General features: G+C 38.1%; 1 protein-coding gene across 2 annotated transcripts; it reads right to left on the reverse strand.

The window, feature by feature from the left end:
* Positions 1–1753: 1753 nt before the first annotated feature.
* On the reverse strand, positions 1754–17573 carry atp13a1 (ATPase 13A1). Of its 2 annotated transcripts, none has more exons than XM_057346682.1 (25): positions 17124–17573; positions 16858–16947; positions 16426–16689; positions 16122–16277; positions 15776–15845; positions 10836–10942; positions 10629–10758; positions 10487–10542; positions 10277–10403; positions 9413–9550; positions 8815–8935; positions 8574–8731; positions 8309–8484; positions 8084–8194; positions 7859–7984; positions 6087–6195; positions 5809–6002; positions 5560–5656; positions 5298–5485; positions 4358–4472; positions 4083–4279; positions 3868–4010; positions 3596–3707; positions 3106–3249; positions 1754–2286 (listed from the first exon to the last, which is right to left on the reverse strand). In XM_057346682.1, the coding sequence occupies exons 1-25, from the start codon at positions 17442–17444 to the stop codon at positions 2176–2178; spliced, it is 3561 nt and encodes a 1186-aa protein (XP_057202665.1). In that variant the 5' UTR covers positions 17445–17573; the 3' UTR covers positions 1754–2175. The 2 variants fall into 2 exon arrangements, with proteins under 2 accessions (XP_057202665.1, XP_057202664.1); XM_057346681.1 differs by having other exon boundaries at positions 5809–6005.
* Between the last annotated feature and the right edge of the window lie 3126 nt (positions 17574–20699).

The raw sequence follows: 20699 nt of genomic DNA on the forward strand, positions 1-20699 counted from the left end.
GCAATGATGTGGAAGTTTCAAATGTCAATATTTTATTCAGAATACAACATAGATGACATATCAAATGTTTAAACTGAGAGAATGTATCATTTTAAGGGAAAAATAAGTTGATTTTAAATTTCATGGCATCAACACATCTCAAAAAAGTTGGGACAAGGCCATGTTTACCACTGTGTGGCATCCCCTCTTCTTTTTATAACAGTCTGCAAACGTCTGGGGACTGAGGAGACAAGTTGCTCAAGTTTAGGAATAGGAATGTTGTCCCATTCTTGTCTAATACAGGCTTCTAGTTGCTCGACTGTCTTAGGTCTTCTTTGTCGCATCTTCCTCTTTATGATGCGCCAAATGTTTTCTATGGGTCAAAGATCTGGACTGCAGGCTGGCCATTTCAGTACCCGGATCCTTCTTCTACGCAGCCATGATGTTGTAATTGATGCAGTATGTGGTCTGGCATTGTCATGTTGGAAAATGCAAGGTCTTCCCTGAAAGAGACGACGTCTGGATGGGAGCATATGTTGTTCTAGAACTTGGATATACCTTTCAGCATTGATGGTGCCTTTCCAGATGTGTAAGCTGCCCATGCCACACGCACTCATGCAACCCCATACCATCAGAGATGCAGGCTTCTGAACTGAGCGCTGATAACAACTTGGGTTGTCCTTGTCCTCTTTAGTCCGGATGACATGGCGTCCCAGTTTTCCAAAAAGAACTTCAAATTTTGATTCGTCTGACCACAGAACAGTTTTCCACTTTGCCACAGTCCATTTTAAATGAGCCTTGGCCCAGAGAAAACGCCTGCGCTTCTGGATCATGTTTAGATATGGCTTCTTTTTTGACCTATAGAGTTTTAGCCGGCAACGGCGAATGGCACGGTGGATTGTGTTCACCGACAATGTTTTCTGGAAGTATTCCTGAGCCCATGTTGTGATTTCCATTACAGTAGCATTCCTGTATGTGATGCAGTGCCGTCTAAGGGCCCGAAGATCACGGGCATCCAGTATGGTTTTCCGGCCTTGACCCTTACGCACAGAGATTGTTCCAGATTCTCTGAATCTTTGGATGATATTATGCACTGTAGATGATGATAACTTCAAACTCTTTGCAATTTTTCTCTGAGAAACTCCTTTCTGATATTGCTCCACTATTTTTCGCCGCAGCATTGGGGGAATTGGTGATCCTCTGCCCATCTTGACTTCTGAGAGACACTGCCACTCTGAGAGGCTCTTTTTATACCCAATCATGTTGCCAATTGACCTAATAAGTTGCAAATTGGTCCTCCAGCTGTTCCTTATATGTACATTTAACTTTTCCGGCCTCTTATTGCTACCTGTCCCAACTTTTTTGGAATGTGTAGCTCTCATGAAATCCAAAATGAGCCAATATTTGGCATGACATTTCAAAATGTCTCACTTTCAACATTTGATATGTTATCTATATTCTATTGTGAATAAAATATAAGTTTATGAGATTCGTAAATTATTGCATTCCTTTTTTATTCACAATTTGTACAGTGTCCCAACTTTTTTGGAATCGGGTTTGTATCATAATTACTCATAAAAAGCATTACAGCAGTACCACGGTAGTGATGTAATCCATAATACTATTGTAGTTTGACACTGAATGACTGCCACATTCAAGTACCATAGCTTCTATGGTGTATGTACCCGAAAACTGATACTGGTTCTCATTCTTGGCACATTTATGATAGTGTGATAGAAAAAAAGCTATACAGCTCAATAAAAAACACATCAACAAGATTTTTTGATCATTTATATGTTTTTTACAGATCTGTCTTTTTACAAAACGAAAACATAAAAGAAAAAACAAACAAACACTGAGGTTCGTCTTCAGAATGCCCCTGCGTGCTTCAACAGCACTAAAACACACCATCACCTTCAATGCAATACTGTAGTTTTCTTGGCCTTTAGAGTTGAGGGGGTGTCAGTATGAAGATGTCAGTAGAAATGAAAAGTAGCTAAAGGATTAAGCCAGAGCAAAGACAGAGACAATGAAGAAATGGAAACACTGGGGTGTGTTGTAGTAATGAATCACGCCCTTCTTTTTGCATCTGGCAGAGTTTGCCACCACCAGTCAAGTACCATTGTGCTGTAAAGCCAGTTCACAGTCTGGTCACTAGGGGCAGCAGCTGCTTTGGTGACTGTTGGGAATAACAGTTCATTTAGGCAACCTCAGGGTTCCTTTGCCCAGCAGGAACTGCAAAACTCTATCCACCAGCAGGGCGGCGACAAAGTCCAAAACTAGAACCTGGGCTATTATTAACTTAAACTGTAAAGAAAAAGAATACAAAAACAGAAGAAATTAGATTTCCTGTACACTATTGAGCATAGTCATTTAGAAAAAGGTCACTTTGCATATTATAGAATTTATACTGCATTCAAGAAATAGATTAATGCATTTCACATTATAGTACACTATTATATTATGTCAAAGATACCTAGATGACATACTGATAGGTATGCATTTATAAATGCTCTTTGTTTTTGTTACTGTGCATTTATAAATGCTTTTTGTTTTTTTTACTATGCATTTTTAAATGCTCTTTGATTTTTTTTACTATGCATTTATAAACGCTCTTTGTTTTTGTTACTATGCCACTTATAAATGCTCTTTGATTTTTTTTACTATGCATTTATAAATCCTCTTTGTTTTTGTTACTATGCATTTATAAACGCTCTTTGTTTTTGTTACTATGCATTTATAAACGCTCTTTGTTTTTGTTACTATGCATTTATAAATGCTCTTTGATTTTTTTTACTATGCATTTATAAATCCTCTTTGTTTTTGTTACTATGCACTTATAAATGCTCTTTGATTTTTTTTACTATGCATTTATAAATCCTCTTTGTTTTTGTTACTATGCATTTATAAACGCTCTTTGTTTTTGTTACTATGCACTTATAAATGCTCTTTGATTTTTTTTACTATGCATTTATAAATCCTCTTTGTTTTTGTTACTATGCATTTATAAATGCTTTTTGTTTTTTTTACTATGCATTTATAAATGCTCTATGATTTTTTTTATGCCAAAATTTTAAAATGTTGCCGGACGTCCTGAACTGACATACTGAAGTTTGCACTGAATACCTCAGTTGGAATGTCCACTAAGGCAAACTGTTCGTTGAATTCGGGCGATGACCCCGTCAGCAGCCCAACTATGGCGAGTCCTGATATAGCGATGCTCCACAGCAAGGGCCGGTTCTCGCTGAGAGACTCCATGAAGGGATGACCCTGACGAAAGCCATTTTGTTAAATTAGCTTATTTAAACTAGACATTTTTTAAAAGAATAGCTCACCCAAAAAGTAAATAACTAAAAATAATACATCTTTCGCATAACATTTTGATATAAACCATCCCATGGCTTCAGAAGACTTGGAATATAGTGTATGAATAATAAACACCACTTTTATGGAAATACACAGCCTAGTATTGTGTAAAAGATAAAATATGTGGAACAAGATGAAGGCGAGTAAGCAACAACATTTTTGGCCAAACTATTCTTTTAAATACAAGTAAACTAGAAACAGGCACGGCTTTAAAACAATAAAAGTGATGCGGAAAATAAACTACAAGTACCTTATAGTTAATGGCAAATGTAGCCATCTGCATGGCCATGGACATTATGTATACAGTACTGTTTATGAGACTGGGCTCGAACTCTTTGTACAAGTCTGCAAAATGCTCTGCCCTGCAGGAGAAAAGAGAGAGAGAGAGAACATGACTTGCAAATGTTATAAAAATAAAAACAAATCTGAGCAGTGATCTCACACGCAAGACGTTTTTAGCACGTCCTACCTATGAAACAAAAGACTGTACGCAAGTGTCTAGAGCTAAAACTCTATTCATACCTGGGTGGGCTTCTGCTCTGTGCCCCTTTATAGAGATACACCAGACTGCAGAAGTGAACTGCAAACTGCAGCAGCACCGTCAGGACAGTGTACAGGTTGAAGATGTTTGGTAAAGGCCGCTCTTTAGACAAGGTCTTCAAAGGCTGAGGAACAAAAACAGCAGTTTATCACATGTTCGACCACATACAGCTTTATACAATCATCTCCCATCTCACCTTTGACCTGGAGATAAACAGAAAGCAGCCGGCCAGCAGCAGGCCCTGTAGTGTGGCCTGAAAGTCGCTGAATTTCACCCCCTCCAGATAGAGGACAGACTGACTGTACGCGAGGACCAGAGCGTTCAGCGCCAGGATCTTAAACATCTGCAGGGTGGTCACCAGAGTGCAGCGACCCTGTTTTATCACGTGACAGACTGAAAACAGACGGTATGGGTTCAGATGGATTCAATGTCATCGGCAAATAGAGTCAGAGAGTGAAGTGTTGAACTTACTGCACTGTATGGAGGACAGCTTAGAAGTAAACGGGGCAGCGATGGAGGCGTCGCCCAGCTTGACCACTTGAATCTGATCTTCCTCTAATTCTCGTAGTACCTGACTGATCCGTTCCTACAACACGACAGATGAATCAAATAAAAGACACATGTTCGTTCAATACATAAATATCAGCCTTGAAAGGTTGAAGTAAATGTCAAGCGAAAAGAATAAAGGAATAGTTCACACCAAACGCGAACAATCGTGTTCCATCCTCTTTATTACTCGTGGGAAAAGTTCGTTATTTTCGTGTGAGTGACGCAAAAACAATCGTGCGACAGGGACCCGTCAAACAGTAGGTGTCAATAAACTGTTTGCGCAAATTTCTCGCTCAAGTCGAAATGTTTTAACTTGCGCGGATTACCCCGATTCGCGTCATTCGTATCGCCTACTGCGCGTTCGCGTCTATTCGCATCTTTACATTGACTTTGTATGTAATTTACTCGCGCAAATCGCTTAATTCGCGTTTGGTGTGAACACAGCATTATGCTATCCCATATATGACTTACTTTCTTTAGTTGAACACAAATAATTTCTATTAAAAAGCAAACCAAATGAATCCAGTGGGTTAATGACTTATGAAGTGAAACGATACGTTTGTGAGAGAAAACAATGAATATTTTTAGCTTATTTAGCAAAACTGAATCTGAACAACACACATCGGTGCTAAATTAAAATGCACACATCGGTAACTTCAAATCTCATTGGTTCCTTCATGTCTCTTGACAAAATATCACATGACAAAAACAAAAAAACGGCCAGATAAAATGGCACTTTTTATATATATTTCTTTATTTGACTGAAGAAAGAAAGTCATGCACATCTGGGATGGCATGAGGATGAGAGAATTTTCATTTTTGGGTAAACTATCCTTTAAAAAAAAGGTCTGAATGAAACCACCTTTTGTGCAGCGAGCTGTTCCTCCCTCTGTGCTATCAATCTGTGTCTGGCTCCACGTGAAGTGAGTTTCATCCCTGAACTCGTGACTGGAAGAGCAGGTCTGGGATCTACAGAGGAACCCTCTTTGTCTTTATTTCTCTTCCTCTTCTCTGGTATCCTCTCTGGGGCGTTGGCCAACAGCGCCACACCTGATAAGCACAAACGCTACATTCTGATCCGAGTACAGATTGTTTTCACAGTACTCATATAAGTCATGTCTTACCTATGTGGGCATGTTTGAGTGCACCCACATCATTCGTTCCGTCTCCACACATCAGTGTAACAAAACCAAGTCCCTTTAGACTAGTTATGACGAATTCCTGCAGACAGGAGCATCAGCATGGTTAAACAGGCTAACAACAAGCTTCATGCTATGATGAATCCCAGTCATGAAGTTTATTAACCGATATATTAAACTATATATTAGCTATCTTATATTCTAAGCTTTCTTAAAATGAGAAGCGAACCAAACCTTTTGTTTGGGGCTAACACGAGCAAAGACTCGCACATGAGGAAGCAGGCCGTTCAGCAAACTGGGGTCGTAGGTCAACCTGGTGAGCCCTTCACCCGTTACACAGAGGTCATATCGCCTGATCAGATCTGGGACTGATGAATGAGGTAGAGGAAGGTGCACACTGCCGTCTATAGATTCCCACTGCCAATCGGCTGCTGGACACACAGTTTAAAGGAGTCAGAGCGGTTTTAGTTACATTATTTCAGCAGACAGACTTCGTAAGATGTGTCACCGACCTTGACTGGGACCCTGCTGTAGTACGAGTGTGTGCTCTTTCTGGATGAAATGCAGCTCTCTGGCCACATGACAAGCAGTTAAAGGGTTGTCACCTGTTATCATTACAACCTGCGGACAAAGACAGATGTTAGATGTTAGTTTAGAGAAACACAAGAAGCCCAATCAATGGAAAACATAATACACCGTATACAAGTTGTTTTAAGGCACAAAAAAGGAATTAAATACCAAAATGTTGAATATGCCAGCAGGGGACTATGAGCCAGACCCAAGATGGCAATTGTACATATGACGGGCCTTGGCCTCGCGGTGGGCCGTAGCTAAATTTAAAGTGATAGTTCACCCAAAAAAGAAAATTCTGTCATCATTTACTCACCCTCTTGTCATTTCAAACCTGTATAACTTTCTTTCTTCCGCAAAACACGAAAGAAGATATTTTGAAGAATGTTGGTAACCAAACAGCACTGGCCCCCATTCACATCTATTGTACGGACACAAAACCAATGCAAGTCAATGGGGTCCTGTTAACAACATTTTTCAAAATATCTCCTTTTGTGTTCTGCAAAAGAAAGAAAGTTCTACAGGTTTGAAATGACAAGGCGTGTAAATGATGACAGAATTTTTATTTTTGGGTGAACTATCAATTTAATTTTGAAAACATTTCTATAAAAAATATAGTAATATATAATATAGAATTTTACCACCTTTACACACTCGGATGTCATTTACAAATACAATATTTATTATCATTTAATGATTACCAGAATACAATTTGCCAATTTTGTGGAAAGCGGCATGAATAAATACTTTAGTATACTATACTATTTACTATTGTAAATTGTAGTATATTTGTTGCGCATTATAGTAATTATACTATAGTACACTATCATTTCTAATGTATACATTGCAATATACTAAATAAGTATTAAACTCAATTGGAATAAAAATGAACTACATTTACTAATTATATATAATCTTTTATTTTACGTGGTAGTGCACATAATTCACATGAAATCCTTACAAACAATATATATCTTTCTGTATTCTATTATAATATTAATATACTGTACATCACTACCAAAACCAAATGCAATATTGGGGCTTTTGGTATGTTTTTGGAGGGTTATCCCTTTGAAGTTTGAAGCCACTGGCCAGAATGCTCTGACGTTCCTTCAATTCTTTTCAAAATGAATGCAGAAAACAGTAATAAACATATTTATACTTATTACATGGCTCATTTGAATGCTTGATTCTGATTGGCCAGTCGTGACATTCCAAGGGTTGTTATTTTCAAATAACAAGCGCTCAAAACTAATAACACCCTGTAACCCGGATGCTGCAAATCCTTTTGAGAGGGGCAGTTTAATATTACACAAAAATGAATTATAAATATGTCTTTTAATCACATACATGACATAATATTTACAAACGATTAAACCAATTTGCCTTTTCGTGACGTTTGAACGTCGTTCCTTACTTTAAAACCGAAACTAAATGGCTTTTCCTCGCAGAAGGTCTGCATTCGGTAAAAATTAGCTAAATAAATATTTCAAATTCCCATTTTATGTCCAGTTTTTTTCTCATGTGGCAAGTAGCCGTGTAATAAGCGGGATAATGTACAAGCAGCCGGTTATTGCGAAATAATCCCCTTCGGTGTGATACAAGAGACTCCGCTTTGCGTCGGGTCCTGATCACACTGTCGGGGCTTATTTCTGCGATGACAACCGGCTGCCTGTACATTATCCCTTACATTTGATAGAGTTAATGTACTCACATGGTGTGAGGCCTCTTGTATCTCTCTGATAACAGATTTGCTGTCGTTCTTGAGTGGGCAGGAGACCACCATGAATCCTGCAAACCGCAGGTGACACTCCAGCATATCACGGCTCACTTCTCTCACCTGCGCAGACACAGATAGAGAGAGAGTGACCTCAACCTTCAATAACACCTCAGGTCTTGTGTTTCTAATATTTAGAAACAGTCATTCACTGATCAGTACCTGCTGATGGTTCAGATAGCCCATCTCTTTGTATCCCAACGCGAGAACTCTCGCTCCCTCTCGTGACATCTCTCTGTGCACCTCATCGTAACTGTCCGGACGCTCTGAGAACTAAAACACAATCTTTGTAAATATACAGAGAACTATTTTAGCTAAACAAGAGCCAACATCTGTTGCCCACACTGTATTGTGAAACCAAACAAGAGTAAGAGATCAAATGCTCACCATGTTCCTCAGCGTCTCCGGAGCTCCTTTAACACTGGAGATATAGCAGAGCTCAGTGGAGCCCAGACGCTCGTACGACGCCAACACAGACATCCTCTTCAGAGAGCTGGCGAAATGAAACCTCTGATGAATCTTCAGGCCTGGAGTCTTTATACTGCGAGGAAACACCTTCTCATCTATGCAGAAGGACGAAACCATGCAAGTCCAAAAATGACCATCATTTCTACAGGGATTTGTTTGTAAACCTATAAAGATGAATCTAGACCTTTAGTGAGTGTCCAGTCTGCTGCGGTCAGCATAGCCTTCTCCAGCGGGTCACCCACCAGCTGTCCATCATCCAGCGTGACCAGAGAATGACACGTGGCCACCACCCTGTGCGTCTCCACCGGGATCTCGGACACTGGTGTCAATTCCTTACCTTCTCTAAAGATTGGGAAAGACCAGAGTGATTGAGAATTACCCAGAATGCCTTTCTTTCACACTAGGGTAAAGAATAAAGAGCATACCTGAGCCCTGCTACACCTCGAACTACCAAGCTGTCACTTGTTAGTGTTCCAGTTTTGTCAAAGCAGCAAATCTCCACCTTCCCTGCGAAGGGGATCCTGAAAGGTTCAGTGCAAAACACGTCTGGAGGAGAAGAAATTGGAGTGTACGAGTGAGAAGGAAAACAATGAGATGATAATATAGCGATGCAACGATTCACGTGAGCCGGTTGAAAATCGAGGATAATGTGTGACGATTCAAGTCGGTTGAGATGTTAAATGAATCGCGATACACAAACAACGCTGTTTACTCTGCAAACTTGGAAGACCTGGATACGCTGATATTTCTTAAAACAAAATTTAAAATCCTAGTTAGGAAAAGCACAGACAAAGTCTGTTTGCAATTTAGCTTTGTTATTCGACATTAAAGATTTTTTTATTTGACAAAAAAATGTGCAGCATTTGAGAAACAATAAAAGGGCACTTGTTCATTTATAATTTGTCTCAACTCATTTGTAAAACAAAACGTATTGTGAGATCAGTGAATCGCATCGCATGGTGAGCCGAGTGAAACATTACATCTCTAGTTGATAATATAAATATGTTCTTATTGTGGACTCACAGAGTTTGGCCAGAGCTATAAGAGATGTGTTAACAGCCAATGAGAGCTCTATGGGTAATTCAGGTGGCACAACTGAGGTGAGAATAAGTGTACACTCCAGAAACAACTTATATTTGTTCCTGCTCAGGTCCTTTGTGCCTGAAACAGAGAGAGAAAAAATATATGAGTCTGCAAATCCTGCGAAAAGGTCATATATTTGTATATTACTTCATTTTAATGTACATATTTATTTAAGAGTTTAAAAATATTATATTTTACTTTGACATTCTGTCAATTTAAAATCCAACTAATTTTTTTTTAAGCAAATAAAACTAAATAAATATTTAGGATTGAATTTTTAAATCAATAAACATTTAAGGTTCTGCCCTGTTTGGATTAACAAATTAATCAAATGTAATAATTGGGGCTGTCAAACGATTAATCGTGATTAATCGCATCCAGAATAAAAGTTTGTATTTACTTACTATATGTCGGTGTACTGTGCATATTAATTTTGTATTTATGAACACATACACATAAATGCATACATTTAAGAAAAATATAAAATAACAATTAATAAACGTTTATTTAGAATTTTAATTATTGGTAATTATAAATTAATACATTTAAATATTTCCTAAATATATAGACAAGTATGTGTATGTTTTGTGTTTATAAATACTAAATTAATATGCACATTTCACAGATATATATTACGTAAACACAAACTTTTATTCTGGATGCGATTAATCACGATTAATCGTTTGACAGCCCTAGTAATAATAAATGATAACCAAATAAAATGATAATAAAAAAATAAATAATAATACAATGTAAGCAAATCTGTGCAAAAAAAGAAAGGAAATGCACAACATAAGCACTCACCCTCCACCCAAACATACACAGCAGCAGCGATGGCAAAAACCAACAGGAAGAGGATAAATATAAACGTCTCGAGGTTGTTCGCCGTCACCCGCTTCACTCCGAACAGAATCGTTCTCAACAATTTTCCCTGAACAGAAAACATCAACAAGTTCAGACATTTTTGAGGTAGAAAACATAGCTCAAAGAAAAGCACCGTATCAATCGCCTCACCTGAGAAGTGTAGAATCCTGTCCGTAAAACATAAGCTACACAACCATTGTCCACAGCTGTGGAGAGAGACATTTGTGCTATTTTATTCAATTCATATTAAACCAGAGGTGGATCTCTGACATCTGTGTCTGTGTGTACTGACGTTTTAGGCCTGTACTAGCTCGCAGAGGTGGGCTGTGCTGAACCACTTTGGTTCCACCTGAGATGACGTGCAGACGGGAATCAACCTGCGGGTCCAGAGTCCTCTCAGGGTCCAGGTCCTCCACAGGCTCCTACAGACATGACACAGTCACAGTTACAAAGTGTCCAGATGAGTAGAGATCTGGTGGTGATGATGACGTGGACTCACCTTCATCTGAGGAACTGACTCTCCTGTGAGCATGGCCTCATCCACGATACACCGGCCTCTCAGCAGCAGAACATCACAGGGAACCAGGTTATCCTGAGGAGAACGCCCTGTGAGAGAAACAGCTGCTCAATGAAATCCTTGTCAACATCGGAACACTTTAAAAAAAGAAAGACACAGTTCCTCTAACTACAATATGGTCACGTACACACAGCAGATACATTTAACACCTTTTAGTGCTTAATCCTGTGCACACGTCAATCATTTACAGGAGTGACGACCGCATTCTACTAACAAATGAACTCTCGAAAAATACAGGTACTGACAACTCTTTAGTTGTCACTGAAGTCTTTACTTTCGCATATTTTGACACGGGGCTAGCCACTCTCACAAGCCCTTCGCTAAAGTGACAGTGTTGCCAGATCTTCCTAGAAAAAAACAGCAAACAAAGCCAAGCCAAAGAAAATAAACCTTAAAAACCCGAAATTGTTTATATTTTATAAAAACAAAAAATCTCTAATATCTGCAACCATTTTTTAACACCATAAACACAACGCTTATTTAGTGGATTTTTTTCAGTCCCGCATTTTCACTCCTGAAATTGTGCAGTGTGTACGTGGCCAATAACTTGAATATCAAACCAGGTGGTAAACAAATGATGCTTAAGTTTTTCTGAGAACAAACTAGTGTTGTCAAAAATATCGATATTTCGATAAGTATCGATACTGAAGAATCTGAAACGGTTCCAATACCCATGTCCCAGGTATCGATATCAGCTGCGCGTTCCCGCTCTCTCTCTCTTTTCCGACAGTGAGTTAACACACACTGCACGTGAACGCATAACAACAGAGCCCCGCCTCCTCTCACAGACTTGACTCGTTTGTGGCAGTTAAATCGTGTTAATGTTAGGAAAGATGGCCAGTCTCAGTAACACATCTGGCGTGGTGCACGCTCGTTACGCTTCCCGTGTTTACCATAGCGATCCATGTATGTGCGCTGATCAATAACTTTATCCACTCGTTTCATTCGCCCTGGTTATATGTTGTTTATGTTAGTACAGAGTCTCCGCAACAGTTCTCATGTTTAATGCACGCGTTTCTGTCTTTATGTGCGCTCATCAATGATTTCATCCACTCGTCTCGGTCGCTCTGGTTAATTTGATGTTTGAAATAATGCTGGTGCGAGTAAAGTCTCCGCAACAGTTCTCGCGTGTGATACACGATTGCACTTCCGTGTTTACCATAGCGCTCTATGTATGTGCGCTGTTCAATGATTCATCCACTCGTCTCATTCGCTCCGGTTAAAGGTTGTCAATGTTAGAAAGATGTCCAGTGCGGAGTGTCTGCAACACTTCTTGCGTTTAAGTTTGCGTTTCTGTCTATATGTGCGCTGATCAATGATTACTGTATGGGCCTATGTGAATAAAAATGTAGGCTATTAACTAACATTAACGAACAATGAATGAGCAATACATTTGTTCAAGTATTTATTAATCTCTTTTAAATGTTAGTTAAAAAATACAACTATTTATGTAAGCTCCCCTGTTGAAAAATCCAGTATATGCTGGGTAAGGTATGTTTTGATCGATGCTGGTTTGATCTTAAACCAGCTAAGAACCATCTTAAATCAGCATATGACCATCTTAAACCAGCACATGAACAGTTTAAACCAGCACAAACCAGCAAACCAGCATCAAAACATACCAAACCAGCATAGGCTGGTTTTTTCAACAGGGTCTGGTCCATTAATACTGACAAATACAACTTTGATTTTAAATAGTAAATGTATTCGTAAAATTAACATTAGATTAACAATTAATAAATAATGTAAAAATATATACCTCATTGTCTAGTCTTGTTCAATTTAACTTCAAATAAAAATAAAAAAGGCCTATATTGCTATTGCTTATTAGGGCCTTATTGCTATGGCAGTTTATTCCCCGTGGTATCGAAAATGGTATCGAATATCGATATTTTTTAGGTATTGAATCGAAGTTAGAAATTCCAGTATCGTGACAACACTAGACAATATATGTAGATGTTTTGTCATTACTTTAATGTATATACAGGTGCTGGTCATATAATTAGAATATCATCAAAAAGTTGATTTATTTCACTAATTCCATTCAAAAAGTGAAACTGTATATTATATTCATTCATTACACACAGACTGATATATTTCAAATGTTTATTTCTTTTAATTTGATGATTATAACTGACAACTAATGAAAATCCCAAATTCAGTATCTCAGAAAATTAGAATATTACTTAAGACCAATACAAAGAAAGGATTTTTAGAAATCTTGGCCAACTGAAAAGTATGAACATGAAAAGTATGAGCATGTACAGCACTCAATACTTAGTTGGGGCTCCTTTTGCCTGAATTACTGCAGCAATGCGGCGTGGCATGGAGTCGATCAGTCTGTGGCACTGCTCAGGTGTTATGAGAGCCCAGGTTGCTCTGATAGTGGCCTTCAGCTCTTCTGCATTGTTGGGTCTGGCATATCGCATCTTCCTCTTCACAATACCCCATAGATTTTCTATGGGGTTAAGGTCAGGCGAGTTTGCTGGCCAATTAAGAACAGGGATACCATGGTCCTTAAACCAGGTACTGGTAGCTTTGGCACTGTGTGCAGGTGCCAAGTCCTGTTGGAAAATGAAATCTGCTCTCCATAAAGTTGGTCAGCAGCAGGAAGCATCAGAAGCTCTCGCCTGGGCTAAAGACAAAAAGGACTGGACTGCTGCTGAGTGGTCCAAAGTTATGTTCTCTGATGAAAGTAAATTTTGCATTTCCTTTGGAAATCAGGGTCCCAGAGTCTGGAGGAAGAGAGGAGAGGCACAGAATCCACGTTGCTTGAGGTCCAGTGTAAAGTTTCCACAGTCAGTGATGGTTTGGGGTGCCATGTCATCTGCTGGTGTTGGTCCACTGTGTTTTCTGAGGTCCAAGGTCAACGCAGCCGTATACCAGGAAGTTTTAGAGCACTTCATGCTTCCTGCTGCTGACCAACTTTATGGAGATGCAGATTTCATTTTCCAACAGGACTTGGCACCTGCACACAGTGCCAAAGCTACCAGTACCTGGTTTAAGGACCATGGTATCCCTGTTCTTAATTGGCCAGCAAACTCGCCTGACCTTAACCCCATAGAAAATCTATGGGGTATTGTGAAGAGGAAGATGCGATATGCCAGACCCAACAATGCAGAAGAGCTGAAGGCCACTATCAGAGCAACCTGGCCTCTCATAACACCTGAGCAGTGCCACAGACTGATCGACTCCATGCCACGCCGCATTGCTGCAGTAATTCAGGCAAAAGGAGCCCCAACTAAGTATTGAGTGCTGTACATGCTCATACTTTTCATGTTCATACTTTTCAGTTGGCCAAGATTTCTAAAAATCCTTTCTTTGTATTGGTCTTAAGTAATATTCTAATTTTCTGAGATACTGAATTTGGGATTTTCATTAGTTGTCAGTTATAATCATCAAATTAAAAGAAATAAACATTTGAAATATATCAGTCTGTGTGTAATGAATGAATATAATATACAAGTTTCACTTTTTGAATGGAATTAGTGAAATAAATCAACTTTTTGATGATATTCTAATTATATGACCAGCACCTGTATATACAGTATATACTGATATAGACCACTTTGGAAGACGTAAACAAAGCTGGTGCACAAGAACTTCTTGTTTGTTTTTTAACACTACACAAATGTTTAAACAAAATACAATCAACAGAACAAATGTGAAACAAATATTTTAAGATTTAACTATATTCGTAAGATTAAAAAAACAATAATAAAATAGAAAATGAAACTAGATGTGCTTGTGTACCAGTGTTTACATCTTGCGAAATAGTCATACCACTTCCTGTTTTAGTTTTCTATATAGTTTTATTGGACACACATGCTGGCCCAAAGTTAATGTCCGGCCTATATAACAATTTATTTTAAATTAATTTATAATACTTATTAAAAAATATGTATAATAATTCATTTTCATTCATATTAAAATTTTATTGTATAATAATTGTATTAAATTAAATTAAAACTACTCAGCAGTTGACTCAACAGTGACTCTTTGTGGAGGTCTACAGGAAGTTTGTATGTATAGAAACGGTCTATACTTTACACAAATGTTAGCACAAAATACAACCAACAGAACATTGAGATCTGAATCTAAACGTCAAACGAATGTATTTAATACTTAATTATATACAAATAAAAAAAGAAAATGAAACAGGACGTGCTTCTGGCCCAGTGTTGTTTACGTCGTCTAAATTGGTCTGTAAGTTTCTTTCTGTGAAATCTTTTGTTTGTTAAATATTTTTTATTTCTTTTCAAATTAAAGCCACCAAATATCTAAATGTTCACCGTGTGTTCTGTTCAACTTTGCAGATGAAATGTTCAAACTTCCTACTAGGAAAAGTGTGACATCACACCACTTGAAGTCAGAATTTCAACTTAATGCAGAAATGAGAACTCGAAATATGATAGCTTAAAACACAATGAAGGAGCTTTTCTGGTGTTAATGTAACAAAACAAATGTAAGCAGTGTATAGCATTGTTTATATTGTTTATCTCCTTGCATTGGTTGCTAGGAGAGTTATTTGCCAACAACTAAGCAACTCCAAAGCTAATGCTAGCTGATTATTTGATTCAGTATACATGGCCAACAACTTTGTGAGGCTTTATGGTGTTATAGATCTGATAGACCTGTATGACTTTCTTCTGCAGAACACAAAAGAAGATAATTTGAAAAATGTTGGTAACAGCCCCCCCATTCACTTCTATTGTACGGGCACTGTTAACAACATTTTTCAAAATATCTTCTTTTGTGTCCTGCAGAAGAAAGAAAGCCATACAGGTTTGAAATGGCAAGAGATAAATGATGACAGAATTTTAATTTTGAAAGTGAAATACTCCTTAATGTATAAAACTCACCAACTGAGACAATGTCTCCAGGGACCAGTTCATCACTAGAAACAGGCCTCCATTTTCTGTTCCGATAGACCTGTTACAAATAAACGAATCTTTCATGAATCACTTCATTCTCCATATGTAATATGTTGCTCTAGAGTTTGGTAAACTAAAGCATATAACTATTAGATGTTAAAAAAAAAGCTCATTCATGAAGAACCTGTAATATCAATTGAAATTTCTGTAGCGAGAAGGATGGTTTTTCTCTACAAAAACCTTTAGTTGTGACAGGAAGGTGTATTTTTACGGATGCAACCAAAAACCTATTTCTGGAAGTGAAAGGAAGCTTTCTGTAGTTCATGAAAATGACCTGGATCATGTAAGGTTTGTTTCCCATCCTGCGGATCTCTGACATATTCCTCATCTGCTGCTGCACCAGAGACGCTTCAAACGCCACCAACATGAAGAGTGTAAAAACACTGTAATACCAGTATTCATCCAAACACCACAGACCCACACAAAACACCTGCAAAGGAACACAAAATACACTGAAATTCAAACACAAGCAATCTCCTATTAAAAAAAAGACAGGAGAGAACATGCATTTACGACACCAAGAGTAAAACATTTCAGCAAATCTATGTCAAATAAAACATCATCCTCCACACGCACACCTGGAAGACGAAAAAAGGGGCTGTAGCTCTTTCTCTGAAGAGCTCCAGGAAGTCCGGCACCATCATCTCCGCACGGTTTGTTCCATAACACTTCTCCGCAGCCCGCAACTGAGACTCCTCCTGGTAGCCTTTCCAGTTCTGGAAGTAACTCATGGGGTGGTTGATTGGAAACGCCACCGGCAGAAAGCATCTCTTTTCCTTGCTGTCAAACACGTAGCGGATCTTTTGAAACTCGAAAGACAGAATTTCTTCTCCATCCTCATCCTGTCCAAAAATACGAGACATTTAGGGATTCAACTGTTATAAAATATAATCAAGACGTCTCAAACCTTTTGACAAATGAGTCATTGCTTTTTCGCATTGTTTGTGGCTTTCTTTAACCAGTGTTTACATCGTGCGAAGTGACTGGACCATCACGAAAAAAGATCTCACCTTATCCCTCAGCAGAGGCACTAATTCGGCTGAGCCGTTGTTTGGTGTCGGTATGACTTTTGCAAAAGTAGCTTTGCCTGGATCAGACTCCTGCTCAAAACAGAAGAGTGTTATTCTCATGACATTCTGCATAACAGCTCTGAATCTGGGATGTCCCAGACATATGACAGACTCACTTATCCAGAGCAATAAAAGAAATCAAACATGTTACTACTCAAATTCATTGTGTACATCCCCCCAAAAATCACACTGATGTTATTCATTACCTTGGAACAGGTGAGCCAGCAGTGCGCGTGCACGGACCAGTAGCCAGACAGCACTGTCAGGACGTGCGCGATCCCGATAGCGGCGAGCGCTAGCAGGCCGGCCTCAACGTACTCGGAAGCACCGTAAACTCCAAACCACATATAGAAACAGCCCGGGTAGAGGAGCAGGAAGGGAAACACCGTACCGTGCAGTGCGCGTGGCCTGCGGCTGTGTAGTGAGACTGACCGCACCAGCTCATCGCTGTGCGCTCGCGTCTGCGCGTCCCCTGGCCCGTTAACGCCGTCTGCTGCCATATTTCCCTCTTTTTTGGCTTCATCCATTCTGCAGTGAGCCTTCCTCCGGTGACCCTCCTACTCTCCACCTCCTCCTTACAGGCGCGGATGGTATAAAGGCAGCTTCGCACCGTCCTGTCGTCTGCACACTGTACAGAATTCTGAAAATTTCAGACACATACGACAGGTTCCGCATACGCAAGCACGTAAGACAGTGACGCAACTTCCGGTACATATCATTGCATAAACTCTTCTTTTTTTAAATTACTATAAATTATAGTTGTTTTACATTATGCATATCATACTGTAGTTTATGTCTTTATACGGCACGTTCCTAATATATTAATTTATTTTACCGGGATATATGCCCACTTGTATTTATCGGTGACTTTTCTTTGTTTATACAAAAATACAGTTTGTTTTTTCTTAGCACAAAAATACTGATATTTATAAGTTTTGTGTTTAACTTATCATTTTATTTGATTTATTTAGATGTATAGTTCATTAATTGCGTTGTGAGAAATGCTCATTTTTATATTCTTTAAAAAATGTACAGTATGGAAGCCCCGCCTGTTTTCGGTTGCTGTCATGAAATAACCAATAAGATTAGCGTTGGTGGACATACGGACCAATCAATTCCCACCGGCGGATGCTCTTTTTGGCCGGCATGTGCTCGAGCTACAACAGAGTGTAACCTTCGGGAGAAGCGCGTGAAATACATAGCCGTTCAAAATGTAAGTTGTGCTGTGCATTAACAGCTGTATGTTATATACTCGTCTGTCATATTAGCTTTGTTTTGTAGAAACACGGTGACAGCATTAATGTAATTGTTTGATAACAATTCTGGCCTTGTTTAAACAGGCTAGTCGAAATGAAAACGATAAGTGAACTATGCGTTGTAAATAAATGACACTGAAACTTCATTTGGTGAAATAATTGTTAATACCTTTACTTCCTTGAACTTCTGCCCTTCATTGACATAGATAGTGTGGATAATAAAACGTCAAGCATATTTTTACCTAATAATAGGCAGGCGGCAATGGACATCACAACCAAATACTGTCAAAAGGAGCTGGATGAATACGGCTCATGTGTTGCCTCCAATCCAGCATCATGGCAACAGAAGTGTCAAGACTTGAAGCTGAAGGTTGCACAGTGTACTTCATCACAGTATGTTTATTTCCATATTTTAAAATCAGTTTTACAAAACACATTAAATAACTATATTAAAATGTGAATAATAAATAGATTTGTATTTAAATTCCTCCTCTTTTTCTTGCTTCTCAATGCAGTCCAGTGATAAGAAAGATACGAACAGATTGTGCTGATCAGTTTTCATTGTTCGAACGTTGTCTGCGAGAGAACCAGAGCTCTGCTGAAACATGCCAACCTCACATTGCCCGCTTCTTGGCCTGCGCAGAGACCTTAGACATTTCAGAACTAGGTGAGCAGTGAAGTCAGTGTGGTTCTTGAATTATGTCTAAAATACGGCCTAAAATTATATGAATAAACAAGCATGACAGCTTGAATTCTAACAAAGTTATATGAATTTACGACTGAGTGCAAGCATGAATCCAAAGATTTATAAATGTTTTTTTTTTCAACAGCAAACAGTGCGCCTCAGCCCACGTAGATGCCTGCCTTTTGTCACTGTTTCATCTAATGAAGACAAAACACAGGTGTTTTTATACTTTAATACAGGAGGGAAATGGGTTATGGAAATGTTTATTATTTTTGAAGAATTGCAACACCGAGAAACAAGGACAAACAGACCTCAATATTTTGCACACTTTTTTAAAAGCTTTTTGAAGTTTTCTTCTCGAAGATTTCCAACTATTTATGAGATAAATAATTTTACAAACTTGCCATGAAGATGCAATAAAATGTGTTTATATCTATTTTTAGCTTTATTGCTCCATCTGTCCTTCTGAAGATTTTTTCCTGTTACAACTATAGAACAGGATTTTATATTTCACTGTTGAATATGTGTGTTACAGCAGTATGTCACTGAAAGTAAAAATCATTGACTTCAAATAATTTATCCTTGTGATTATTATGGGTTAGTTGTTTTCAATAAAATATTGTTCATATTCCATGAAATGTAAAAATCAGGGAAAGTGCTATCTTAAGAAGAAGAGTTCTTCCAGCGCACTGATAATAGAATTTATGTCATAATTGTTATTTTGGGATGAGGATGAAAAAAATTAGGTTTTACATAAAAATTATATTTTTACATCTAAATAATATGAACATATTTAAAATCATAATTTTCCTAAGATTATTTCTAAAGAAATGAAATAAATTATTTATTTACATTTATTCATTTGGCAGACGCTTTTATCCAAAGCGACTTACAAGTAGGAGAGCATATAAACATTTTGTCAACACGCTAAACAGTACCTTTAGTTTACAAGGCCATTTTAGGAGGAATAAAGCTGGAGTAAGCAAAGAGGAGAATGAACAAGAATCTTTTTTTTTGACACCAGACATAGACAGTTATTGGTAAGTTAAATATATGTATTATTTTGTAAACATTTTTATGATTGACAAATATGTTGCTTCATAGATCATTTTTAAACGGTGTGTTAAAGGGATAGTTCAACCAAGAATTTAAAAATTCTTAAATAAATCTTTTATATACCTCATGTCATTCCAAACCCGTTTGATTTTCTTTCTTTTGCACAACACAAAAGAAAATATTTTGAAGAATGCTGGTAGCCAAACAACATTGACCCCCGTTGTATGGACAAAAAACCACTGAGACGTTTCTCAAAAGATCTTCTTTTTTGTTCTACAGCATAAAGAGTCGTATACAGATTTTGAACTATTTGTAATGACCGTGTAAATAACTAATACGTAATGTGTACTTCTCTGTTAGATGTGTCATAATAGTTTTATCTATTCATTTTGATTAATAGACATCTCATAAAACACTTTCATAAGATTAAACTTCCCAGCGTTGGAATGTTAAGTCTTTTTCTCTTTAAACCTCACCTTCTTACCTTGGCGTCACTGTATAATCTTAAACCAAAGAATGCAGGCCTGCAATATCTCCCCCTCATATGTGTGCCGGTTCCCTGGGTCCGGGAACAAAAGACTGTGTAGGGAGGCATTAGATTAAAATTTCTTTGACCGCCGGTAAAACGAGAGGGAGGACACAGAGGGAGGTTTGAGCCTTTGACCACCGAGCAGAACAGATCTTTCATTTGTTTCATTTATCAAAAGTAGAAAACTGGCCGAATAGAAATCTATGAGAATAAATATAATTCTATTACCAGAGTTAGGAGCATATACCCATCAGAG

The sequence above is a fragment of the Triplophysa rosa genome, linkage group LG11 (assembly GCF_024868665.1).
Source record: "Triplophysa rosa linkage group LG11, Trosa_1v2, whole genome shotgun sequence".
NCBI classification, from domain to species: domain Eukaryota; kingdom Metazoa; phylum Chordata; class Actinopteri; order Cypriniformes; family Nemacheilidae; genus Triplophysa; species Triplophysa rosa.